Genomic DNA, 24431 nt, shown 5'->3' with positions numbered 1-24431 from the left:
GGTGGAACATTTGGTTCTTTCGCCTGCCTCTCACAGTTGTCCTAGCTCAGCAGACTCTCATCCCTCATCCCTCCCACAGGGCCTGTTACAAGCACACAGTGTCCTGAGCCCCCTGGAGGGATGGAGGGGGCGGCCTACGGCCAGGGCCCCCGGGGGCTGGGAGAGGTGGCAGCGCTCTCTTCCGGTTGGGGATATCTGAGATCCCCAGCGGCGGGAATTCAGGCTGGAGTCTCTGCCAGAGGGTGCAGGCGGGCGGAGCCGTGGGGCAGCTAGCGCAGGGTGAGAGAGCAGGCCGCAGGGCCCGGCCGAGGGGAGCTGGAGGGCGTGGAAGGCAGCATCCGGCCCCCTCCCGCCGGCCTGGGGAGTGAGGGCTGAGGGACCGGGGTGGAGGGCAGCAATTTTGCAAATTCCTGCATTTCAGGGTGAGGGCATCTCCCTCACACTGCTCAGGCCTGGGCAGGGCTGGACCTGAAAGTCCTGGCGTTTAGGACAGGTGGGTCTGACACCTTCCCCGGGCTGCCCTGGCTTGCCCCGGTTAGTGGGGTTGCTATGGCTTGCACACATGCCCGTTTAAACTCATTTCCTTACTCTCCTGGCCAGCCATCCACGCAGTCCTGGACGCTGCTTTCCTGCCCACCTTTGTGCATGCATGCCTCCCCACCCCCACTGTCCACACAGCTACACAAACCACCACCCAACCCACGGCCTGTTCACATCCCTGTCCCTGAAAATCCTGCTCATTTTCAGCCTGGGCAGCTCCCACCCTTGCTGCTCCGTTGAGCCTCCCGACTCTTGATTTCGGCTCAGGTCATGATCTCAGGGTCCTGAGATTGAGCCCTGCCACCGTGGGCTCTGAGCTCAGAGCACTGAGTCTGCTTGAGATTCTCCCTCTGCCCCTCCCCCTGCTCAAGTGTGCACGTGCTCTCTGTCCCAAATAAATAAATAAATAAAATCTTAAAAAAACCTAGATACAAAACAACTTATTCTTCCGAATTGTTAGAAAGGCTTTGACATGCTTCCTCCGCATTTCTGTCCTTGTTTCATTGTAGACGAGTACCAAACAGCCCACGGGCCACACTCTAGACCCCGGACGGCAATTTTTCTTCAATGATATTAATGCCCATTGTGTCCCCTCCTGAAAAGTCTGCCTCTCATTTCTGTGACCTTAAGACTCTTCCCTGGCTTGAATTTGGTTGTGCCGTTCCAGATACATTTATTAATTATTTAAGATGTGGCCCCGAGCCCTCTTGTGACCTAGATGGTCCCCTTTCCTCCCCACCGCCCCCCCCCCCCCCCAGCCCTGCCATTGCAGGATTGCAGGTCTTCTACTGAGGCTCTTGGCTCCTGGCTGGCAACTTGCTCTTACAGCAACAGCCCTGTCTTGGCTCCAGGCTCTGCTTCCTCTCCTTGCCCTTGAGATCCATGGTGGGGAGAGCTCTCAGATGTCGTTAGCTCCGAGGGGCTTCACCATCACCCCTGCCCACTCCTTTGTAAACAGCTGATTGATTAAACTCTACCCAATGACTTCATTCTAGTAGAGTCCTCTGTCTCCCGCTGAGCTCTGAGTGACACCCAGCACTCTGACTTGTGAAGGAGGCTTTTCAAGTGACTGAAATTTACCCAAATCCCTCAATTGTCATCTCTGAAAGAATGAAAGGGAATTACTGAGGAGGTGACTAAGAAGTTTTTCAAAAAGTACATATAATGTGTGTGTGTGTGTGTGTGAGAGAGAGAGAGAGAGAGAGAGAGAGAGGAAGCTCCCAAGCTTAACTGAATTATGACTATGAAATAAGCAAGGCGTTCTGTTCCTTGTTATGGAGGATGCCTGGTGCATTGAAATAATTCAGTGAATGTATGTTTAATGTATGAATGAATTGGGGATGCAGAAAGTCCCTTTCTCCTATCTGCCTGATTTGCAGATGTCCCTCACATACCAAAAGCAATACATATGAAATAGATACTAAAATATGTATCACTTGTAACTTGGAGCATATTGAAGACATAATGAAAAGTTGGGCTTTCGGTCATTTTCGGTGTTTGCTTGTAACTGCTGTCCCTTGCTCAGAATGTTGTCCATCACTTTCCACAGTGTCCCCTTGTGAGGATCCATTTGAGATTCCCCCAACTATTTGGGGGACTATTTTAGTCCCCCCAATAGTTGTACTTCTAAGTGGCATTAAAAACCGAAACGAAGCATATGGATCCTGGGGTCCAGTTTCCTTCTTTATATTGGCTACTAGAGGCAAATTTACATCACTGGAGCGAGTGCGTAGAGCGTCATGACCTGCATTTTGCCATGCGAGTGCGTAGAGCGTCCTGACCTGCATTTTGTGTGCCAACTGCATTATGGGCTTAACAGTTCATCCCTACCAACAATTTTCCTTTTACTCATTTATGTCTGTTTGTTTTTCATTTTTATTAATTTCTTTACATCCTTTAGGATTTAGAGCTTTATAACCCTCCCTATCTTTTCTCTTTTTTCTAAAAGATTTTATTTATTTATTTATTAGAGAGAGAGAGAGAGAGAGAGGGAATCCATGATGATCATGGAGCCCGACTCTGGGCTCGATCTCACTATCCTGAGATCATGACCAGAGCTGAAATCAAGAGTCAGATGTCTAAACCGACTGACCCACCCAGGCGCCCCTCCACCTTTTTTTTTTTTTCTTAAACAAAAAGGCTGTAGATGAGTACATGCAATAGATTAATGAAACAGTAAAATAAAATCTCTGTTTTCATTCTAGTCATACATTTGGTTGCCACTTAGAATAAACTGTCAAGACATATTTTACCTTACTTAATGATTCTCCAAAGCCTGAAACATTGTATATTTGTATATTCATATAGAAATGTTTCCTATTTTATAGTGTTAAATGATATTTTTGAGTCATTTCGGGAAGCACACTGCAATTCTGTAGAAACCATTCAAGCTTTGTTAGCTGGTGTGGCTCAGTTTTGGATTTTGTTTCTTTCTAAGTGAATTGTTCCAGCAATACGCAACGTCAAGCTGAATGACCAAGCACCAGGGCCTGTGGCGAGCATGCCAGGTTATAATGTTCCTTTAATAATACATAATGGACAAAGAGCCTGCTCTTACTCAGCTATTTTCTTTTATTACTGATTCGCACCTCCTCCCTTTAGGGCAAATATATCTTTTAATTATAAGGCCTCACCATAGCTATTGTACTGTTTCACTCCCAGATTTTTTTTTTTTACTCTTAAATGTTTCCAGTAACAGTAGGAAAAATAATGGGTGTGTTGATAGCAGAGTGTGGGTTCATTTCTAAATACATAGGGATTCATCCTAAGCAGTCAGATCATGACTCATAATGTCTCCTCAAAGCATTCTTTCCAAAGACCCCTTGCCACCCACGTTGTACCTCTTCCTAGCCATTATTTCTGTTTTTGTTAAGAGTTATTGCTTACTTTGGAGAACATTTGGGGCTTAATAGAGTATGTTCTATGCTGAATTTTCTTACTCGACATGTTATCCCATAGAAGATAGGCTTGCACAAATAGATTGTAATTTGGCTTCTTGAAGATACTTATTTTGCTCCCCAAACTGGTCTGTAATCACGGCATGGAGAAGACATAGAGTCCGTTGCAAGAGAAACACGCTCAGCTTTCTGTAGAGATGGTTTGGCAGCCGTGGGCATGGTGTGATTTCCGGATGTAGAGCAGGCTGTTCACCAAGCCTGGAATTCCTTTAGCTGAGGCTAAAGCTGTCAAAAGGCCAATGATGAGAGAGGAAACAAACACCGACTTACAATTCGCTTGAGATCAGGTTTCCATAGGAGGAACAGAAACACTGGCAATGCACTCCTGATGGGAAAAAGGATGTATATTATGGGCGGGGCCAGGGCTTCTCAAACTTTAATGGACATCTGAGTCATCTATTCAAATAACATTTCTGACTCAGAAGGCTGCAGGCGTGCCCTTAGATTCTGTATTTCTGAGATGCGCTCCATTGATGTTCCAGTTGCTGGCCCGTGGGCCACACTCTGAGCAGCAGGGGGCTGGAGGACACCCTACTTGTCATCAGGCCTCCCTGGGAGGCGAAGAGCAAGGCTAGGATGAGCTGGAAGCAGGGCATGCGGTGGAGAAGATGCAAGATGAAGTCTGGGAGGAGTAGGCAAAACCTCCCAAAGGCACACGATGCTAGGGACACACTGACCCAGGGATTAGGGCAAAGCATCCTGGCAGCCAAGTAACTCATTATATTCCTGTTGTTCCTGGCCTTCTAGAGCATGGTACACACAGGGGCTGGAAAATCAGGCTGTGCAGCAACTTCTGGCACAGGCAGAACCACCAAGGAGGAGAGGCTCCTCAAACAAAGGACCAAGCTCCCTCAGCTTTAGCCCACTTGGGCCCTTAACTGTCCCCCACAGCAGGGTCATCAATTGTATGAAAGTCCAGGTTTTTGGAACAGACAGATGTGGGCTCAGGTCTGTGCTTTGTTACTTACTCACTGTGTGACTACAGACATGTTCTTCATCTTCTCCAAACTTTGGTTTCTGCATCTATGAAGCAGAGATAATATTAGTACCAATAGGCCAGGGTTATGTGTGGTAACGGCTACTGAAACATATAAGCACATCTAAATCCTCAGTAAATGCTATTTTTTCCTCTTCCTTCTCCTTCTTCTTACTATTATCTTAGTGATTCTACTCGCCCGATCCTTCTTGAAGGTGGCACCTTTTTGTCCTTTCACTTGCTGCTGCAACCACTTGCCCGGTTCTTCTATTTCTTGACCCTGCATTTCCTCACGCTCAGGGCACTAATCCCAGCAGGGACAGACCTTCGGGTTCTGGGACTAAGCCGCAGCTCAGGGAGCAGAGCAAAGGAACCTGGGGCTTCCAGCTCAGTGAGCGGCACTTGGCTGGCTTTGAGCTGGCCCAGTGCCCCACTGCCATCAGGCCCCTGCATCATCCCTTAGCAGCTGGGGCCTCTCTGTCCCCCTTCTCCTTCCCAGGCATTTGGGATGGGATCTCCGATTCTAACGCCAGTTCCAATGTGTGCGGTTTCCCCCACACATCCAAGCAACTCTTGGACACTAGCTGGGCATCCTACAATTCAGCTCTATTTTGACACAGTCTACCTGGAAATAGCATCAGATCCCACAGATTAAGGGCTCAGTCCTGGCAGACTCCACCCCACCCTCACTTCAGACCCCAGCGGCCAGTCCGGGCTATCCCCTGTGCTTCTGACCTACCCAGTGATAGATTGGAAGTCCCTGCAAGCTCCTCCTCTGGTTTGATTAATTTGCCAGAGTGGCTCACAGAACTCAGAGAAACCTTTTATTTACTAGACGACCAGTTTATTAAAAAAGGGTCGAACTCGTAGGAACAGCTGGATGAAAGGGATGCCTCGGACCAGGTGTGTGGGAAAGGACCTGGAGCTTCCCTGACCTCTCGGGGCGCACCACTCTCCCCAAATCCTCATGTGCTCACCCACCCCGAAGCTCTCTGAACTTTGTCCTTTTGGATTTTTATGGAAGCTCTATTACACAGGCATGACTGATTAAATCATTGGCCATTGGTGATTGATTCAACCTCCAGCCCTTTTCCCTCTAGGAAGGTCAGGGGGTGGGACTGAGAGTTACAACCCTATAAACACTGGGGTTGGTGGCTCTGGCAGCTGGCCCCCACCCTTAGGTGGCCGAGGGGCTTTCCAAGAAATCTTATTAATATAACAAAAGGCACATTTAGCACTCTTATCATTTAGGAAACTCCAAAGATTTTCAGAGCTGTGTGCCAGAAATGGGACAAGACCAACTATATATTTCTTATAAATGACAATACCATAGGATCCTTCCTTGTCTTCTGGGACTTCACATTCTTCTTGGGGAGTCAAATGCATGAGTAAAGAATCAGTGTGCAGGGGCGCCTGGGTGGCTCAGTCGTTAAGCATCTGCCTTCGGCTCAGGTCATGATCCCGGGGTCCTGGGATCGAGCCCTGCATCGGGCTCCCTGCTCGGCGGAAAGCCTGCTTCTCCCTCTCCCACTTCCCCTGCTTGTGTTCCCTCTCTTGCTGTGTCTCTCTCTGTCAAATAAATAAATAAAATCTTTTTTTTTTTTTTTTAAAGAAACAGTGTGCGTCCTGATAAATATAACTACTGCAGAGGTGGTGCCGGCAGGCTGGGTCTGGGGACCCACAAGGGGTCCTGCAGGACCAGCCAAGAGGGTCCTTGGCCTTGAGTAGGATGGAATCAAACTCGAGCCAGCAGGAAGTGAGAGTAGAGTTTACTGAAGATAACAGAGAAAGCAGATATAGACGGAGGGAAACTGAAGGACAGTCCCGGACAAACCCGAATGGTTGGTCATCCCTACCAGTCCATCATGATCATCTGTCTGGATCTTAGAGTCTTGTTTTCTCTTACCAGTTATGAGACCTGTAGTCTGTGGCTGGGACTCTGATGTCAAATTCTAGAACATGGAGGGTCTCCCTGCCTGGAGTAGTGCTGGCTGTCAGAGTCTCCACCTTTTTATTCTACTCTTTGTTGTTGGGACCTTTCTCGATTACCTTCTTCTCCTGGATGAGTCTATCTTTTGGTCAGTGTTTCCCAAACTTAGTCCTTGAATCTCTGTGCTCAGAAGTGGGACCCATGCTTGGGGCTTAATGCCATCTTGAAAGTCTTAATAATGTCATGTTTGAGTTTGTGTTTTGTAATTGAAGTCCAGTAGGACAATGGAGCATACGCCAGCTCATGAGTTGTCCTCCTGCCCAGACAGGTTCTCGGCCATCTGCTCCCCTAAGCCCTGGTGCCTCAATCCATCCATCCTCCCCTTCCTCCCGGCCTCCACCCTGCCATCCTTTGCCCCTGGCTGGGCTCTGAGAGCAGGTTCATGGAGGTTTGGCGGCATGCACACCATGCCGAGGAGGGACATGGTAGTGCCACCCCCATCTCAAGCTAGTGGAGCCATGGGCAGCCTGACAAGAATGAGCCTCTCACTCATCCCGCATCCAGGTACGAAGTTTCTGTGTGGAGATTCTAATCCCTCAGGAGTCACCTGTCTGGGTGGGTTGAGGTGGTGGATCCATAGGAAGGGGAGATGGACCTCTTGCCCCTGGCCAGGGCACAGTGTGGTGTGTTGCATCAACCCAGCAGCTTTAGGGAGGAGGGTCCTGGCACGTACGCAGCTGGTGGCAAGGCGAAGTCCCCTGGGGCCCGTGAGGGTCTGCACTCACCCACGGAGAATCCTCTGGCCCAAGGGAGTACAACATTAAGTAGCAAATAAAAAACATCATGATTGGCCAAGAAAGAAACTACGGAAGGGAAGGAAAAAGTGTATTTTATACAAGGGTCCCTGTGTTTTCATTTTGCTCTAAGCGCTGCAAATTTAGTTGTCCCTGTTTCTAGGCCTCATCGTTGAATTTGAGTTTCTGGAATCGTAGCCTGGGAATCTGCATTTCAACATGCTCCCCAGCTGCTTCGAATGCACCCCTAAGTTTGAGAGTGCTGCAGGGTCCTTTTGTCCCCTAGCTTGGCTGAGTGCACAGGGCTGAATACATCTTCTCTCTGCCTCAGTTGTGTTCTGTGCCCACCCTGGGCAGTGTGGGTGAAAAAAGAGAGAAGTCAACTCCTCTGAAATTTCAACTTCTACCATTGATTTCCAACTTAGCGGGGCAGTGGGTCCAAACTGGGATGAAATGGGGTCCTGTAAGCATCAGCACCTCTGCATTTCTAGCTCACCAGGATTCCAGGTTCTTCTCTTTCCAGGCTCAAAGTAGGGCTGCACTTGGTCATGTCTTTGAAGGAAAGGCTGGTCCTGGGACCTGATTTGGTGTATGAGGCACCACATTCCTTTCCTGCTTCATTGATGTTTCCAGAGAGTAGGTGTTCCATCAGTTTGTGTCGCTGTGTTAGGAGGATGCAGAGCAGAGCCCACTGTCAATAGACCTGTAGCGTGATTGAGATACAAACAAATTTAATCCCTGAGATTTTGTGTTGATTGTCAACTGCAGTGCAGCCAGTCTATCCTAACGAGACACAGACTCCATTCTAATGAGTATGGCTGTGTGGACATGTGTATGAATATATATTTATATCAATATATACATATACTTTATATAAATGTGCTGTAACATCTGGTTTGATGTCTGCCATATTCATGCACTTTATGTTAGGAAAGATCATTGATAACATATGTGTATCTATTTCCTTGCTTCTGACCACCATGAGGTATTTGTATGGTTGTTAGTGAGATGATCTTTCACATTGATTTATTTCATGGAATATTGCCTTGGGAGAAGTCATATATAGGTATAAATGAGGTGTGTGCCAAAAATTGCATCAGATATTTAGAACTCCTATTGCATTTTCTTCCAGAAAAATGTTATAGAAGGAAGGACTTCCTAAGCTAGGTCTTAAAAACCCATTTAGTACCTTGCGAAGCTGTAACAACTATCATATGCCACATTTGCAGGATGGAATGGTGTAAACATTATGGTATAATCCTCCCTTTCTGTGTAGCTTTTGGGGTACGAGGACAAAAGGTGCCCTGCCCTGGGGAGAGGCTTTGGGAAGGAAGACCAGGAAGTAAGGGAATGGGGGAGGGTAGAGATAGGTTCAAGGGAAGTGAGAGAGGGAGTGGGTCATTGTGTGGAGGTTGGATGATGGAAATTGGGGCTCCCCCCACCCTCCAACCCCAGACCCACCTTTCTAGCCAGTTAGGATAGACTGGCTGCACTGCACACACCTCATTTATACCTAGCCACTAGTCTCATCTACCATCTTCAGACCTAGACCTCATTCCAGCAAGGTGGTGGATGGCATTTAGTGGGACAGTTCCCATGGGCATAGAAGCTGTCCCCCTCCCCCACCACAGACCCTTCTCTGCCAACGGGCAGGGTGGACTGTTGCTGCTCCCACATCCAGCTAGAGCCTGTTAGCTTGGGGCCACTGCCCCCAGGTTCTCGGTTTAACCCGCATCTGCCGTAGTGGACATGTCTGGTCACCCTGCCCACTCCCCGCAGGTTCCACGCCACATCCTGTCTGGGGCAGCCTTGAATCCCTGCTCTCGTTCCTGACAGTGTCTTGCCTGGGGCTGGATTTCAGAAAACTGACCCCAGGTCACCTGACTCTGGCAGATGCTGAGATGCGCACGGAACCCACTTTTCCTGATAGCCATCAGGCATGGAGCCCGTCCACACGGCATCTGCTGCCCCACACCTCCCTTCACCCCATTCCACTCTGACCCTTCAGACCCAGGCCTCCGCCTACCCTATGGCTTCACCATTTTCCCTACATTTGTCTGACTACGAAAGTGTCTGCTAGGGTCCTCGAGAGCCAGGGCATTTAAGTGGGAGCATTTGGGACACTAGAGACCACCTCATGTCCAGGTCTGAGAGCTCAGCCCGGAGGCATCTTTTCATTACAGTGAGAGTGACTTTGAGCTGTCCTGTTCAATGCCAAGTAAGTGCAATCCTTAGGTTTTGGCCGCCTCCCAACCTCGCCCTCATCCAGGCAGAGTGCGGGCGCTGCCCTGGCCTCCGGCTACATGTAGCCAGCGGATTCCTGATGCAGCTCACGAGTGGGCAGGATAGTCAGGCGCACGTCCGTATCCACGAGGCCATGAGCACTCCAGCTGTGAATATTTATGTAATTATCCTGTGGGCAGTGTTTTAAAGGAAAAGCACGACGCTCCAGAAAGCATAGAACACAGAGGACTACCCAGAGAGAAGGCTTCGCTGAGCCCCAGGGATTAAATAGGAGTTAGCAGGCTCTGGGGGCTGGGATGAGGCTTCCCTGGGTCCTGTCGAGTTGAGAAGGATGTGAGGTATTTCAAGTGGAGATGAAGCAGATAGCTGTCATGTGGGTCGAAGCTTCTGTGAACGTCTGGGCGAGAGAGAGAAATCGGGAGTCATGGTGTAAGGTGGGGAGAGCGTGGCACGAGGTGAGGAAAGGCTGAGAACTGAACTCTGGGGGAACTGGGAGTGAGGGAGAGGTGGAGGGGCACAGGCCAGTGCACACTCTTGGAAGAAGCAAGTCTGTGAGGGGAGGAGGGGGTTTGGATGGAGGAGAGGCTCTTCTTATCTTTGGGAAGGAAGGGACTTTCAAAGCTGACGGGAAGGATCCAACAGAAGGCAGGAGGGGACCCAGAGTGCCGACGGAGGGATTGGCTTTTGACAAGACGAGGCTCTTCGCTCCATCAGTCCAGGGAAAGAAGGAGAGGATGTGTAGTTGCAAATGGCTCATAGATCTGCAAAGGGGAGGGAAGGCCGTTCCTTTCTGGTAGTTCTGATGAAAGAGAGAAAGTCACCTCCGAGGGTGGAAGGGGCAGAGGTAGGGTAGTGGGAGGGGGTTTGAGGAGCATGGAGAATCAGGCTCAGAAAAAGGGCGGAAGCAAAGGTTGTGCACAGTCCAGACCATAGGCTGGTCTGCAAGGACACAGCTGTAGGAACTGGCGACACAGTCCGCCCCGAGCCTGGACTCTGGACTCGGTGCAGCCCTGCTGGGGTCGGCTGCTGTCCCAAGAAGCCAGATGCTGCTGCCATCTTTGTTGCTTCTAGAAAGAATTCTTCAGTGTCCGTGTTTCTACCTTTTTGTATCACCTGCTCTGGAAGCAAAATCATGGAAGGAGACATCTGATTTGCTGAGCCCAGGTCACATATTCACGTTGCCTTACCTGCCACGGGAGCCAGGAAGCTGGCATTTTCAGCTGCTAAAGTTGGAAGATGCGTTCTGTTCCCAGCAATATTCATAAGGTGGGAAGGGCATTCAGGCCCTCGAAAGTCCAATAAACAAAAGACAGACACCTCCGTGACATGGCCCCCTGTCCAGCCATACTCTGGATGGCAGATCCAGACACCCAGAGGCCAGCTCCTCCCCCGGAGCTGCCTGGGATCTTTCTCAGGGTGGAGATGGTAGTGCTGCAGAAGCATGGTCTCTTTCCTTATTTGGGTGTGTTATTGTGACAACCAATTAAATGTCTCCTTAAATTTTCCGAACACCCCAGGTGGTGGGGCCATCCCTTTGGAGAACCACACTAGAGGATTTAGTGTTCAGGAGGGGAAGACCACTTTTGGCCAAAGGATAAATTCCGAGAATATTTAATATGCCGCCCAGCTGATCTGAAATGACACATTAGCTTAAAGTTCATTATTAAAAAAAAAGAATATGCTGACTAATAAAATTTATTTATGCCCTGCAGACATGCACAGCTGTTGTTGAGAAGGTCTCTGAAGTGCCTGTCATTGAAGGGCATTGGATACACAGCCAAAAGGATTATTTTAGCCTTAGGTAAAACTCAGATTTAGCCATGGTTGGTGAACTTAAGAAAGAGGTAACAGAAGAAAAAGGAAAATAGATATGCCAATTAATAGTAGGAAAGGTGGGGCGCCTGGGTGGCTCAGTCATTAGGCGTCTGCCTTCAGCTTGGGTCATGATCCCAGGGTCCTGGGATCGAGTCCCGCATCGGGCTCCCTGCTCCATGGGAAGCCTGCTTCTCCCTCTCCCCCTGCTTGTGTTCCTGCTCTCGCTCTCTCTCTCTCTGTCAAATAAATAAATAAAATCTTTAAAAATAAATAAATAAAAAAAATAAAAGTAGGAAAGGACTCTTAGGAACGCAGGTCAGAAATGCTACAACTGTTTCGGTCGAAAGATACTGGTCAAGAGGAGGGGTCTGGAACATTATGGAGGGTGTGGTCCTATTAATGAGAAATGGCAGTCACACCATTTGGAATCTGATTTAGGACCAGTCACCATCACTGAGAAATATTTTGTTGAAGCCTGGTGTAAGCCATTTATAGAAATCAATCTATTTTTAGGAATCATTGAGTTGAAAAAATTTTAGATCGATTCAAGGAGGATTTACATAACTTAGTTGCTGGTTCTTAAAGTTGAGTTAGTGAAGCCTCTTTGCCTCGAAAGAACATGACTGTATAATTTCCCTTGTTCTGTACAGTTTGTCAGACAAATTCTTAGGCGACTTTTCAGTTCAGTGAGTGAACCAAATGTCATAGGCAGTTTTCTTACAAATTAGCAAAAAAAGCGTGAATGAGAAAAAGTGAGTGTTACAGGGAGAATCAGGGCCTAGACAAAAAAAATTCTCAGACAGTTAGAGCAATCACACAGAGTAAGATAAAATAGAAGACTTCGTTAGGAAATTGTACCCAAGAGTTCTTGGATTCCAGTGGGCTTTAGCTTATTTTAAAACCATCACCAAATCTATTTGTAAATTGTTAATTGTAGATGAAGTGCTCTTGAGTAACATATGCTAGTCTCAAATTCTGCATTTTGAATCTGCTTAGGGAATAATGATTAAAGTCCACAAGGACCGAAAATCACACTCTATGTCATTAATCATTTTTTCCTCCAGAGTTAAGAATTCATCAATAATAAAATATAGATTCAAGTGTTTCACCTTTTCTCTTTCAATTTTTTTTTTCTTGAAATCTTCCATTAAAAAAAAATAATGGGCTTGTCATTTTCCAAGCTATTGGAGTGATCCAAACCTTTAGACTCATTTTTGCTTTAGGGTTTTTATTTCTCAGACTATTGTAGTTATTTTTAATGAGGAAGCAAGAGACTCTAATTCTCCTCTCCTTTCCACTTTCTACCCTAATCTTGGCCTCCTGCTGACTTGAATCTTAATTCCTTAAAGGGCACCTAGGGAGTGGTGTTGGTATTTAAATCCTGGGCAGGTTGTCACGGGGAATAAAGAGTAGAAATCTGTGCTTCTCTGAGGCAGGGGAGGTGGACCTGTGAGAGACAGTTTTTTGACAAAACACCAAGGCAACATAATGGCCACAACTTGTCAGCAATGCAGGGGGTTTCCTCTCAAAAAAAAAAGATTCTTGGGTAAAGGTTCTTAACCTGGGTGAAAGGTTGACCTAGGGACTCTTGAGTCCCTTCCTGTAAGTTTCTGGAATGATCCATCTTCCCTCCTCACAGGTGAGCAGGTGCTTCTGGGACACAGTAAGACACACTGAGGGACAAAGTGACTTTCCTCCTGAGCACAGTCTTTTTTGATGGTGCCACGGACTGGCTTTTTCAGCCCAGGTGATGATAAACCTACAAGAAAGATAGGCCTTTGCTATGAATGCCATTGGCAGATGTGCTCTTTGGGCCAGGATTAAAAGGATCCTTTTTCAGGCCAGTTGAGTTGTATTTTTATCACTGTGCCTTGATTGTTTTATGAGGATTGTATTTCATTTTGTAAAAAGTTTTCAAACAAGGTTACTAAAATAGAGTTTAATTTCACTCGATCTGCATTTTTCTTTCTCAATTAAAATTTTTGTGATAAAATTAGCTCCTTAGTAAGTTTTTCAAATGGGCACCAGGCACAGAAGAAGTTTAATTGTTTGGTTCCATATTTGGGGACTTATTTTTCATAACTTGTGTTTGTATTTTTACATGGATAGTGGGAATGTTTATAATTTAGTTAATAAAAATGTTTCAGAGTGCCTCTCCACAGGTTACTGATTAATGACCGAGTTAAAAGGTAACTTAATAATGGGGAAATCTGGTGGACAACTTTTTAGACATAGGATCAAACATAGCATCACTGATAATAGGACCACCTGACATCCAGCATGATGCCATGGGAAGAAGGGGTCCCACAGAAAGTAATCTTGCCAGAATGCTTATTCTGAATCAGATTATGAAAAAATCAGGCAAATTCAGATAGTGGAACATTCTGTGATAGAAAGGACCTGGACTCTTCTAAATGTCAATATCAGGAAAGACAAAAACCATGGGCGGGGGCTGCTCTAGGTTATAGGAGACTCTAACTTGACAAGTAAATGCTCCATGTAATCTTGGATTGGAACCCAATGGGCATTATTAGGAGAATCAAGGAAATTTGAATATGGACAGTGTGTTAGATAAGATTTTTGTACAAATGGTAAAATTTCTTAAGCATCAAAATGTTGAGTTTCTGTAGAAAAGCCCATGTTTTTGGGATATACCTGCTGAAATATTTAGAGTTGAAGCATAATGATGTCTGAAACTTACTTTCAAAAACTCAAAAAAATAAAAAGTGTGTGTGTGTGTGAGCGTGCGCATGCATGTATGAGCAGAGAAAGCATGCATGAGAGAGTGCACAAATGTGGCAAAATGTTAACGTTTGGTGAGTCTAATGAAAAGTATATGGATATTCATTGTACTGCTGTTTGAGCTCTCCTGTAGGTTTGAAAATGATGCAAAATAAAACGTCGGAAAAAGTAAATTAGAAAATGCCACTTTGTGGAATGATATGTTTATCAAATTATAAAGCAGACTAATCTCACATCATAAAGTTAAGACTTTTTGGTGGAGGGTATATTATTTAGTTGAGTAAGAAGCTTATTCTGGATATGACTTTAAATACATTTGCATAACATTTTGCAATTTCATGTGTCCCATTTATTAATTTCATTTCAATTCAACAACATTTATTAAGCACCTACTCTGAGGATACAGGAATGATTAAGATACAAATGTGGGAACAACACATGAAAATGAATATGTGCCACAGGGCATGATACTCTTTGAGATGGAGAATGTAAACTTTGTATTTACCTAACAAATAATTTTTATGATCATTTTATGTTATTATTTTGTGGGCAAGGAAATAAAATCTCAAAGTGGTTCAGTGAGACACTTAAGAGTCACATGCCTGGTGGGTGGCAGGGCAAGGATTTACTACAGGGGATTGGTTCTCCTACAGCCTTAAAAGTCCCCCACCAAGCCTGGGCACCAGACAGGACGACTTGGGGGTTCATCTCTGCCTCCTGAACTTGGAGGCAACTGCACAACTGTAATATTCATCCATCCACTCATCCGTCCATCTATCCATCCATCCATCCATCCATCCATGACATTTACTGAACACATACTATGCCATCTGGGAAAGTCCTGAAATGATGGGCTGGAATCTCAGAGGTTTCAGAATGGTGAGCATTGGCAGAGAAGCCCGGGTCACATGATGCCATCTCTTCTCACCTGCTCACCTTGAAGGCTTTTGAAGTCAAAGTGCCTCACACTCCACCTATTATGATTATTATCTGCTTCTTAAAACATTATTTGAAAGATTACTTTGTATCTACCTGATTGATCATGAACAAAGTTCAAGCCATCTTCAGCTCAGTCCAAAAGCATGTGGAGAGAACATGACAACTCAGTCCTTCCTGGGCATTTCTTCCTCCTTATGTTTGATTCCCAAATGTTATTTCTCTGAAAATGCACAACTCTGCCTTTGCTTTTCTGCTTCTAGTGATTCCATAGTCTGGCGCTTTCTAGCCTCATGAAGGGCCCTTGTTTAGATTGGTGAATCTCATGCGTCATTCATGAGTGCTTTGAAGAATTTTGAGTGATCAAAAAGCAAACATTAATAACTGATAATGAGAGTTTAACAGAAGGAGCCATTTAAAAGGTGCATAATTTTAAATGATCAAGTAGAAAAGAATAAATTCATACCTATTGGTTTGACTTGCATGAGCCGGGCTGCAAATCCACTTTGGGGACCACTCACTCTGCAACATTTTGAATCTGCAGGTCTCAGCTGGAGTACTTGGCAAGAATCGGCTGCAAGTTCCATAGCAGTGGTGGTGATGGAGAATCCATAGGGTCTGGAGTCAGAAGAAAGGAAGTGCACCCTAGCAGTAGTCAGGGCACTCAGATGTGTGTTGAGGAACATCAGAAACAAGTTCCCAATGACGAAAAGGAGGGAAGCATTTTGCTGGAATGTCCCATCCTATGGACACTGGAAGATGAGTTGGTGGAATCAGTGGGCTTATTAAATTAGACCAGGTGGCAGGCTCACATAGGTGGTGGGGACGGGGGCACACAGGCCTGTCTGCACCTGCTCCTAGAGTTGGAATTTTTAACTGCTGTGCCTGCCTCAAAAGAATCACATATTACCTTGGAACAGGATGAAGTGAAACAAAAAGAGTATCCCTTCTGAGCCACTGAGGCTATTTCATGTATTTGGATTTTTCAGTAGCAGGAAGTGTAACTTTGGAAAATCAATGCACTCAAATAATCCTCAAAATGTACTATAATATAGCTCCCCATCTCCAGGCTCCCCGTAATGCAATCATAGTATATTCAGAAATAATGGTGTTTGGAAGTTTTCTGACAATTTATTTCCCCTGGGATAAAACAGGTCAAATATCAAGTATCTCTTAGTTTCTGTGGCCTAGCTAATGATCAGTGAGTAGAATACACACAGGCTCAGGATTTTTATGCCTAGAATACTTGGACGTGTTACTTAACCTCTTGAGAGAGAATGTTTGTGAGGTGTCTGACAGTACCTAGAACATAGTAACCATTAGGTCATAAACTATTTTTTTTTAAAGATTTTATTTATTTATTTATTTATTTGAAAGAGTGAGAATGAGAGAGAGAGAGAAAGCACATGAGAGGGGGGAGGGGCAGAGGGAGAAGCAGACTCCCCGCTGAGCAGGCAGCCTGATGCGGGGCTCGATCCCGGGACTCCAGGATCATGACCTGAGCCGAAGGCAGTCGCTTAACCAACTGAGCCACCCAGGTGCCCCTAAATCATAAACTATTAGGTAAATAGGTTTTTTGGGGTCTGTGTGTATGCTATGATTGTAGAATTTTGATGGAAGAGGTTAAGACTGCTTTGAATGATTCCTGTATCCAAAAATGTTTCCTTTGTATTCTATCTTACTCATATCTAAAGGTGGCCTTATTTTGATGTGGTCTAAGACAGATATGCAAACAGTTTTCAGGGAAATACATTTGTTCTGATTTTTCCAAATTTGGAGTTCTGGGATTTCCTATGAATTCCTTCACTATGCGATAATAGTATGTGTCTTTTGGAAATTATTTCTCCTACCTTTAGGTATTGCCTTATGGTTTTCAGACTACCTTACAATTCCTAATTAGATTTTCTCCATGAGGTTGGATCATTTTTTCCAAGGATTGGTAAACAATCTGGGAACATTAATCTGAGCCCAGGGAGAAGTTTTTTTCTCAACATCAAAGAGCCAGTGTTTGACTGGGATAGAACTGGCTGAACTTTTTCAGTAATTGGTGTGACAATTCTTCCTTCTGCAGAGAATAAGCCAAGGGGCTTCTTAGAGCAAAGAGGAACCTCTGTGACCAAGACTACTGGTTCTCAAAATGTGGTTGAGAACCCATTGAGGTACCCAAGACCTTTCAGGAGGTCCACAAGCTTTGAGATCCTCCTTTTCCCCATAACAGATCTATGTGATGCCAGATTTTCTTTAAATACTTCAATCAAAACAATATGTCACAACAAATTAAATGCAGAAGCAGATAGGAGAATCCAGCTGTCTTTATCAATGCACACTTTTAAAGAAACTTTAAAGATGTAAAGTAAAGCCACTATTCTCTGTACAATTTTTAAGTTTTGGAAAATATAGTAATATTTCACAAAAATATGGTGTTTATGTTTAAACAGGTGGGTTTATTATTATTTTAAATGAATTAGTGATACATATTTTTAAATTTTCTCAACTTTTATATTTAATATAGACACATCCCAACAGATATAATCCACATAAACAAAAGCTTTTAGAGGTTCTCAATTACTATTACAAGTGTGAAGGGGTCCTGAGACTAAAATTTGAGAATCATTGTCCCAGAGATTTTGGCTTCTGGTACCAGGTTTGGAACATTTACAAGTAGCTACTAGTTCTCAGAATTTATTTTTTTAAATATATGACTCTTACCATATTATGGTATGTAAAAAATATGAAGAGGAAACTCCCTTATTTTTTTCCCCAAGAAATGAAAGGATCTCACAGAATCTGAGTACTGCCTCTCTCTCTAACTAGATGCGCTCATCGTCCAAATGGCTCTACTGGGCTAGTTAATAAGGTGGGGGAGTCCTCTTCTGAAAGTCACTGTTGGATCTGTTACTTGGGGTCAGGGAATGTGGGAGGTGGAGAGAATGTGGGGGTAGAGATAATCCTCACTCATTAACACGTTAACACATTTAACACCTGTATTTGTTATCATACCAGGATCTTTGGGAAATATATAGACTCTCAGGGTTCAAAATCCAAGCCAGATAACTCTTGAGGGAAGGGGTAGGAGCTCCTGGGGTCCACTGTGGGAGACATGCTGGGATTCATGAGTGGTAGGGTGAAGAAGGGACCAAAGTCTCCCCGTGTCTCTTCCATACTTCTGTACTGTCTTGGCCATGGGCAAAAGAGTGATCAGGATGAATGAGAAAATTAAAAAGAGGGAGAATAATCAGGATAAAAGGAGACAGTGGAGATGGTGCAGGGGAAGGAGGTGCTGTCTACCGAATAGCTGCTCTGCTCTCAGTTCTGCAGCTGTGAGCTCTCTAAGACCTGGATCCAACCAAAGGCCATGACACTCCCAGGAGACACTCTTGGCTTTTGGTCCTGGGAAGGCTTAGCACATGATGCTTGTTGCTCGAAATCAGATTTCTCGAAGATACAGACTTTAAGATGCTCTGTAGGTTGGTTAAAAATCAAGGGTATAATGATTAAGATGTGACAAAGGTTAATGAATAGATCTGGAGGAGAAAGAAAAGTGATTATTTGGTTTTGAACATGGTAAGCTTGAGAGTCTGCACCCAGAGAGAGTTGTCCAATAGGCAGTTAGAAATAGAATCTGGATCTTGGGAGAGGGGTGGATAGATGCTTGTTGCCTTCAGATCAGCATCATGTAAAGATGGTCAAGGTTGCAGATAGACGAGGTGACTTTAATAACTGTATCTCCTTTGCTTTAACAGCTTTTCCATGTGGCCTATCTTATCATCAAATTTGCAAATTCTCCTCGCCCTGATCTTTGGGTCTTAGAAAGATCTGTAGACTTTGGAAGCACCTACTCACCTTGGCAATATTTTGCTCGTAAGTAATCTTGCTTGCCATGTTATGCAGGGCTTTAATTATTTGCAACAGATCAACACTGGATTTAACTGGAAAATTAGTCTCTCAGTTTGGCAGATTAAGGACTGGCCAATTTTAACTCTCTAGGTTACTCTCAGAACATCCCTATTTCTCAAGCCTGTGTGCATTAATTCCGAGGATACACATGCAGAACTGAAGTTGAAATACCTTTTATGGTAACAGTTTTTGCCACTATTTAGGAAGAAGCGGGGTACCTGCAACTGGGCCATAGCTCTAGTCCTTTTCCTTTTATGTAGAATTAGGGACTAAGTTCCATCTTTATGGATCCTGCATTTCACATTATTTACCTTGACCCTGTCATCTTCAACTAATGAGGAATGTCAGTGTCTCTGAACCCTATGATGAATTGAGGTGATGGGAGTTTTGCTTACAAAGGCACTGGGCTTTCCATAAATGCTCCTTAGAGGGTAAATTTGCCTAATGAGGGGGGAGGAGTTAGAACCACATCTCCAAACATTGCTATTGAAAGTAAGTGGCCTAAAATGGCTTGGTATTTTCTTTCGTGAATTAAAACTTTATTCTTAGCTTTTGTCTAAAAATCTTAAATTCTTCTCTGTTCTTTCCTTCTGATGTATTTTCTTAAGGAAACATAAGGTTCCTTAAAAGATTTATGACAAGATGATAATATTTTACTTTATAGTGTTAAAATGTTTTCTTCCTAGACTCTAAAGTAGATTGTTTGGAACAATTTGGGCAGGAGGCAAATATGGCTGTCACCCAAGATGACGATGTACTTTGTACTACTGAATATTCCCGGATTGTACCTTTGGAAAATGGTGAGGTAAGCTGATATGGGGGGAAGGGAGAGATGAGACTCAGAAATCAACGCGAGGATATAAAATTTTGCATAATTGTGAAACTTGCACTTTCAAGATCTAAGATAGATCACAACAGAAACCAGAACTTGGAACTAACTAGTAAAGGAATCATATCAAAGACTCCCAGAATGAGTTGGGTTGGAAATTCTGTTAAATTTTTAATTAATTAATTAATTAATTAATTAATTTTTATTTATTTTATTTTTTTTTAATTGAGGCATAATTGACATCGGAAATTCTATTTGAGGTCTCAACTTCTTTTCTGGAAGTCAGGATTCTGGATTCAAGGCCCACAGGTCTTGAACTGTCTTTTCTGTTGGAATGTTTAGAAAGTGGGCTGCTGGTGATTGAGGTGAAGATTCCTCCCACTGCTTCACAAATACATATCCCCCATAAGGGTGAGGAGATGAGGGGTAGGTGATAGCACAAATCCCTGGTCCCTCCGGGCAGGGTGGGCATCATCTGTAAGGGAGAAAAGAATTGCTGTCCCTTTGGGGTTGCATTTGGTTCTGGTACAATTGGCTAGGCTATGGTTATGGGACCTGGGAAAACAGAATGGGGAAAATCGGAGAAGAATTCCATGGAAGTTGTGAGGCCATCATGAGCATGAAGTGAGTTTCAAATGAACTTCTTTAAGGGTGTCAGTCTCCCTGTTTTAGGTGGGGAGAACTTTCTTGAGCAGCTCTCTCCAGTACCTTCCAGTGATTGATGAGTGTCTCTAATTGTTTGGCACTTGGACTTCATCACTTAAAGCATTAAAACAAAACCTGGGTTTTGTATAGATCTTTTTTTGTCTTCTCCACAGTCAATTCTATATCAAGAGACTTCTTTTCTTCAACCTCATTTAGGTTTTTAGATAACTTTAGCTTTGTTTCTTTGATGTAACCAAAAGTTGTTTTCTTATATTTATAGATTTTAACATTATATTTTCAACATTTCATAGTATTACAACACCATAACTACACTGATAGAACAAAGGGTTTGAAAATGAAATAACATTTTTTGAGAGCCCAGGTCTTACAGAGAGATTGCCAGAATTTGGAACTAGGAACGAGAAGGGAAGACAGAACTAGCAATGATATTTTTAGACATAAACAAGATCCAAGACCACCTACAAACATCTAATGGCTCAAAGAAACCAAGTGCTTTCGGGCATGTGAGTTATTTTTAGTTACTTGTGGCTATATTTTCATGAAGGGACTTTTTTCCTCCTGTGTGTGTGTTGTGTGGTTATTTTAGGTTGTGGTGTCCTTGATAAATGGTCGACCAGGTGCAAAAAATTTTACTTTCTCTCACACCCTGAGGGAGTTCACCAAAGCTACAAACATCCGCCTGTGTTTTCTCCGAACCAATACCCTTCTTGGACACCTCATCTCCAAAGCACAGAGAGATCCAACTGTCACTCGGCGGGTGAGTAGTGTTTCTGCATGCCTACAGAGCAGCTTTTTAAACTTATTTTTGCTTATCAAATTCATTGCCTTTCAAGTAATCTTTATGGCCAGTAATGGTGTAGGCATAGGAGTTGTTCTTGTATGAAATACTAGATGTAATTTTGAAGGTTGTTGAAGAAAAATTATGATATTCAAAGAGGATGAAAGGCAAAGATGTGTTATTATATTACTGCTATTATAACAAATAATCCCCAAGTCTCGGAGGCTTAACAAAATAAAAGGTCGATTTCTTGCTCATGTCTCAGTCCAGTGTGGGTTAGCAGGTGGGATCAGTTCTATGTGGTCATTCAGGGGACCAGGCTCTTTCTCTCTAGAGGTGCAGCCATCCTGTAGGACCTCAGAGTTCTCCTCTATATCCCCTGTACATGGTCAGTAGATGAGGAAAGAATGAGAGCCTAGAGAAGACCCGCCTGCTCCTGACCACACAGGTCACCTCCACTGGCAGGAATTGGCGGTGTAGGCCCACCTCTGTGCAGGAGGCTGGGTAGTGTAATGTCGCCACAGTGGAGGACACATAGGTATTGGTGAGCACCAGTGCTGTCTACTGCATTGGGTGAACATCTGTCACTCTCAGTATCAGGACAGTCTGACAGGAGACCCTGTCTCCTGGGCAGAGGGGGAGCCAGCAGAATAAATGTCTTAAACTCACTCTTCTCCTAACCTCTAATCTCCTGCTGGTGCCTCCCATTTGGCCAAACCCAATGGGAAGCCAGTGGGCAAGAGATCCTGTTGCAGCCCATAAAGTTCAGCCCCTGAGCAAAGGGCAGAAAGAGAAAGAGAAAGGGGGTCCTGGAGAGTGGACCTGGAAGGGTGAATAGAAGATGCCCAGTGTACCTTATAGAGTTTGGCTTCTTCTGTAGGTGATATCAGAGAGCTGGAAGAGGAAGGCAAAGAGAAAAGCAGGTTTTACTACAGTTTTGAGCATTTTCCAGAAAGGCCAGTCATCTTGGGTGTAGGTGGCTTGTCTTCTGCATTTTCTGCCCCTTTAGCTCTCTCTGAGCTACTGTAGGCGGTGACTACCTTGGATCCCAGAATGAAATTTATAGGGGAGTGCTGGGCTTTCTGGTAAACCGTAGCCAGACTGGGTTTCCATTCCCCAGGTATTTCGGAGCCTTGCCACAAATGTACCTCACCATCTTTTTTTTCCTTTCGTTGTTTTTTTTGGGGGGGCGGTTACAAGATTTGTACTTGTATGTATGTATATTTTTCACTTAGGTGAATGTAGTCTTCTCTATGAAGTAAGTTTTTATGGGGCTCATCTCACATATAATCTGGAGACCCCTCATCCCAATCTAGGTGGCTTCTTTAAGGGAAGGAACAGCATACTAGCTGTCCTGTCACACCCTGTGTGCTGCTGGGATGAAGTCTGAGTGCTCTCTCTCTCTTTCTGCCGCTGCTGTCCTTAATACAATGCACAGGAGAAACTTCTATGGTGATCAGCATGAGAGCTTCCAGGGTTAACTTGTTATACAAAGTCCTCTAATACTGAATTTATCCATATTAACAAGAGGTGTTGTTAGGCGCTGGGTGGCTCAGTTCGTTAAGCATCTACCTTCAGCTCAGGTCATGATCCCAGGGTCCTGGGATCGAGCCCCATGTCGGGCTCCCTGCTCAGTGCGGAGTCTGCTTCTCCCTCTGCCTGCCCCTCCTCCCTGCTCGTGCTCGCTCTCTTTCTCTCTCTCTCAAATAAATAAATAAAATCTTTAACAAGAGGGGTTGTGAATGTCTTCAGACTAAGTAAGACGTTGTCAGGACGCTTAGACTCCAACAGTTTTTAGTGTGGAAATCAGAACAGAGCACTTACGTTGAGGGACTAGAGTGCTTTAAGGTGACTGATGCAACAGCAACCACAAAAAGATACAAAAACCTTCTTGTCCTTGTGAGTTCGAAGACTTCCTCGCTGACAGGTATTCTCATTGGCAGCACGACCTCATGAGAAAGATCCTTCTACACCCCCCAGATTTCTCTCTGGGCTCTGCGCTTCTCCTGCCGAGTCTGAGAAGTAAGGTGGCTGGTGGTCACTGGCACCTGTTGTTGCTAGTGGGGAGGTCTCCCACGGACTGGAGGTGCGCCTGGCGGATGACTTGGTTTCCCATAGCTGTGGCCTGGTGTAGGGGCTGTTCCTCAGCTGAGTCTGAAGCTCGCTCTGTCTGGCCCTTTGGAGCTTGCCCTGTGCCTTTGGCCTTATTAACCGTGAGCTAGCAAGGCTTCTACAACTGCTGGTGGACCCTGCCAGTCTCGGCACTGTATCTGCTCTGTCATTGTAAATATTTTCTCCCTTCCTGGAGCCTGCACGTAGTAGGCAAAATTTGATATAAAAATTTATTTTTGGTAAATAAATATGTTCGACTTATGAAACCCAGACTTACATAAAAAAAGTAGTCTGGGAATCACTTAATCCTATTCCAAAAGGCTATAGGGCATGCCTGTTTTCCAAGGCAATTTCCTTCCATGAATTTAAAGCATTTGACTTTTTTAAAACGCACAAATTTGGCAGTATGCTATTACATTTGATTGAGGAATGCATTCTTTTTGTAAGAGAAGTTACATCCAAATGCTGCTCCCTTTTGTGTTAAGGTAGGCTCAAGAATACAGGATGAAAGGGAAGAGGGTCAATACAGATGTGAGTTACAGATTAGTAAAGCAAAGTTTGTTGTTCTTCAGTAAAACTGACACTTGTGTCTTCTGTTATATAGTATTATTACAGCATAAAGGATATCAGCATTGGTGGGCGATGTGTTTGCAATGGCCATGCCCAAAAGTGCAATGCAAACAATCCTGAAAAATTGTAAGTACACTGTATACATTTTTTAGCCTTGCTGTGAATAAGTCTCATTGTTTCAGTAAATGTTTGCATCCCATTAAATATTTCTAAGTTCTTGCCCTCAATAGGAATGTTTCATTGTCAAGAAATAAATGGTGTGTATATTTCTCCCCTCCTCTGGCCCTGCACTTGCTTCTACATGCCCCAACCAGCCCATAGCAGACATGGCTAATCAATCACAGTGCTCTATGGATGATCTAGGATGAAGCCACCAAATCCTCCCGAACCCCATCCCCAGATGGTGCCCCAGGCATCCATGAATAATTGATTAGAGTTAGCAAGAGAAAAAAAAAAACAAACTTGTTTGTTATTCCTGGTCTAATGATGTCAGAGGGTATACATTTTCAAATATTTTTCTTCTTTTTTTTCATTGTGGTAAAATACACATGATATAAAGTTTGCTATCTTAACCATTTTTAAGTGGTAGTGGTTTAAATTCAGTAGGATTAGGTACATTCTCATTGTTGTGCAAACAATCTCCAG

At 44.4% G+C, this 24431-nt stretch overlaps 1 protein-coding gene across 1 annotated transcript in view; it reads left to right on the top strand.

Annotated features, from left to right (window-relative positions):
- Window positions 1–24431, top strand: part of LAMA3 (laminin subunit alpha 3) — a 254797-nt gene that overhangs the window by 38883 nt on the left and 191483 nt on the right. Inside the window, exons 3-6 of the mRNA XM_032421296.1 lie at window positions 18678–18795; window positions 19518–19636; window positions 20913–21083; window positions 23821–23912. Of these exons, the coding sequence (XP_032277187.1) occupies window positions 18678–18795; window positions 19518–19636; window positions 20913–21083; window positions 23821–23912 (500 nt within the window). The remainder of the gene's footprint in view (window positions 1–18677; window positions 18796–19517; window positions 19637–20912; window positions 21084–23820; window positions 23913–24431) is intronic.

This window comes from Phoca vitulina, unplaced genomic scaffold (genome assembly GCF_004348235.1).
Source record: "Phoca vitulina isolate PV1807 unplaced genomic scaffold, GSC_HSeal_1.0 scaffold24, whole genome shotgun sequence".
In the NCBI taxonomy this organism is placed as follows: domain Eukaryota; kingdom Metazoa; phylum Chordata; class Mammalia; order Carnivora; family Phocidae; genus Phoca; species Phoca vitulina.
This window is presented reverse-complemented; position numbering and strand designations above follow the sequence as displayed.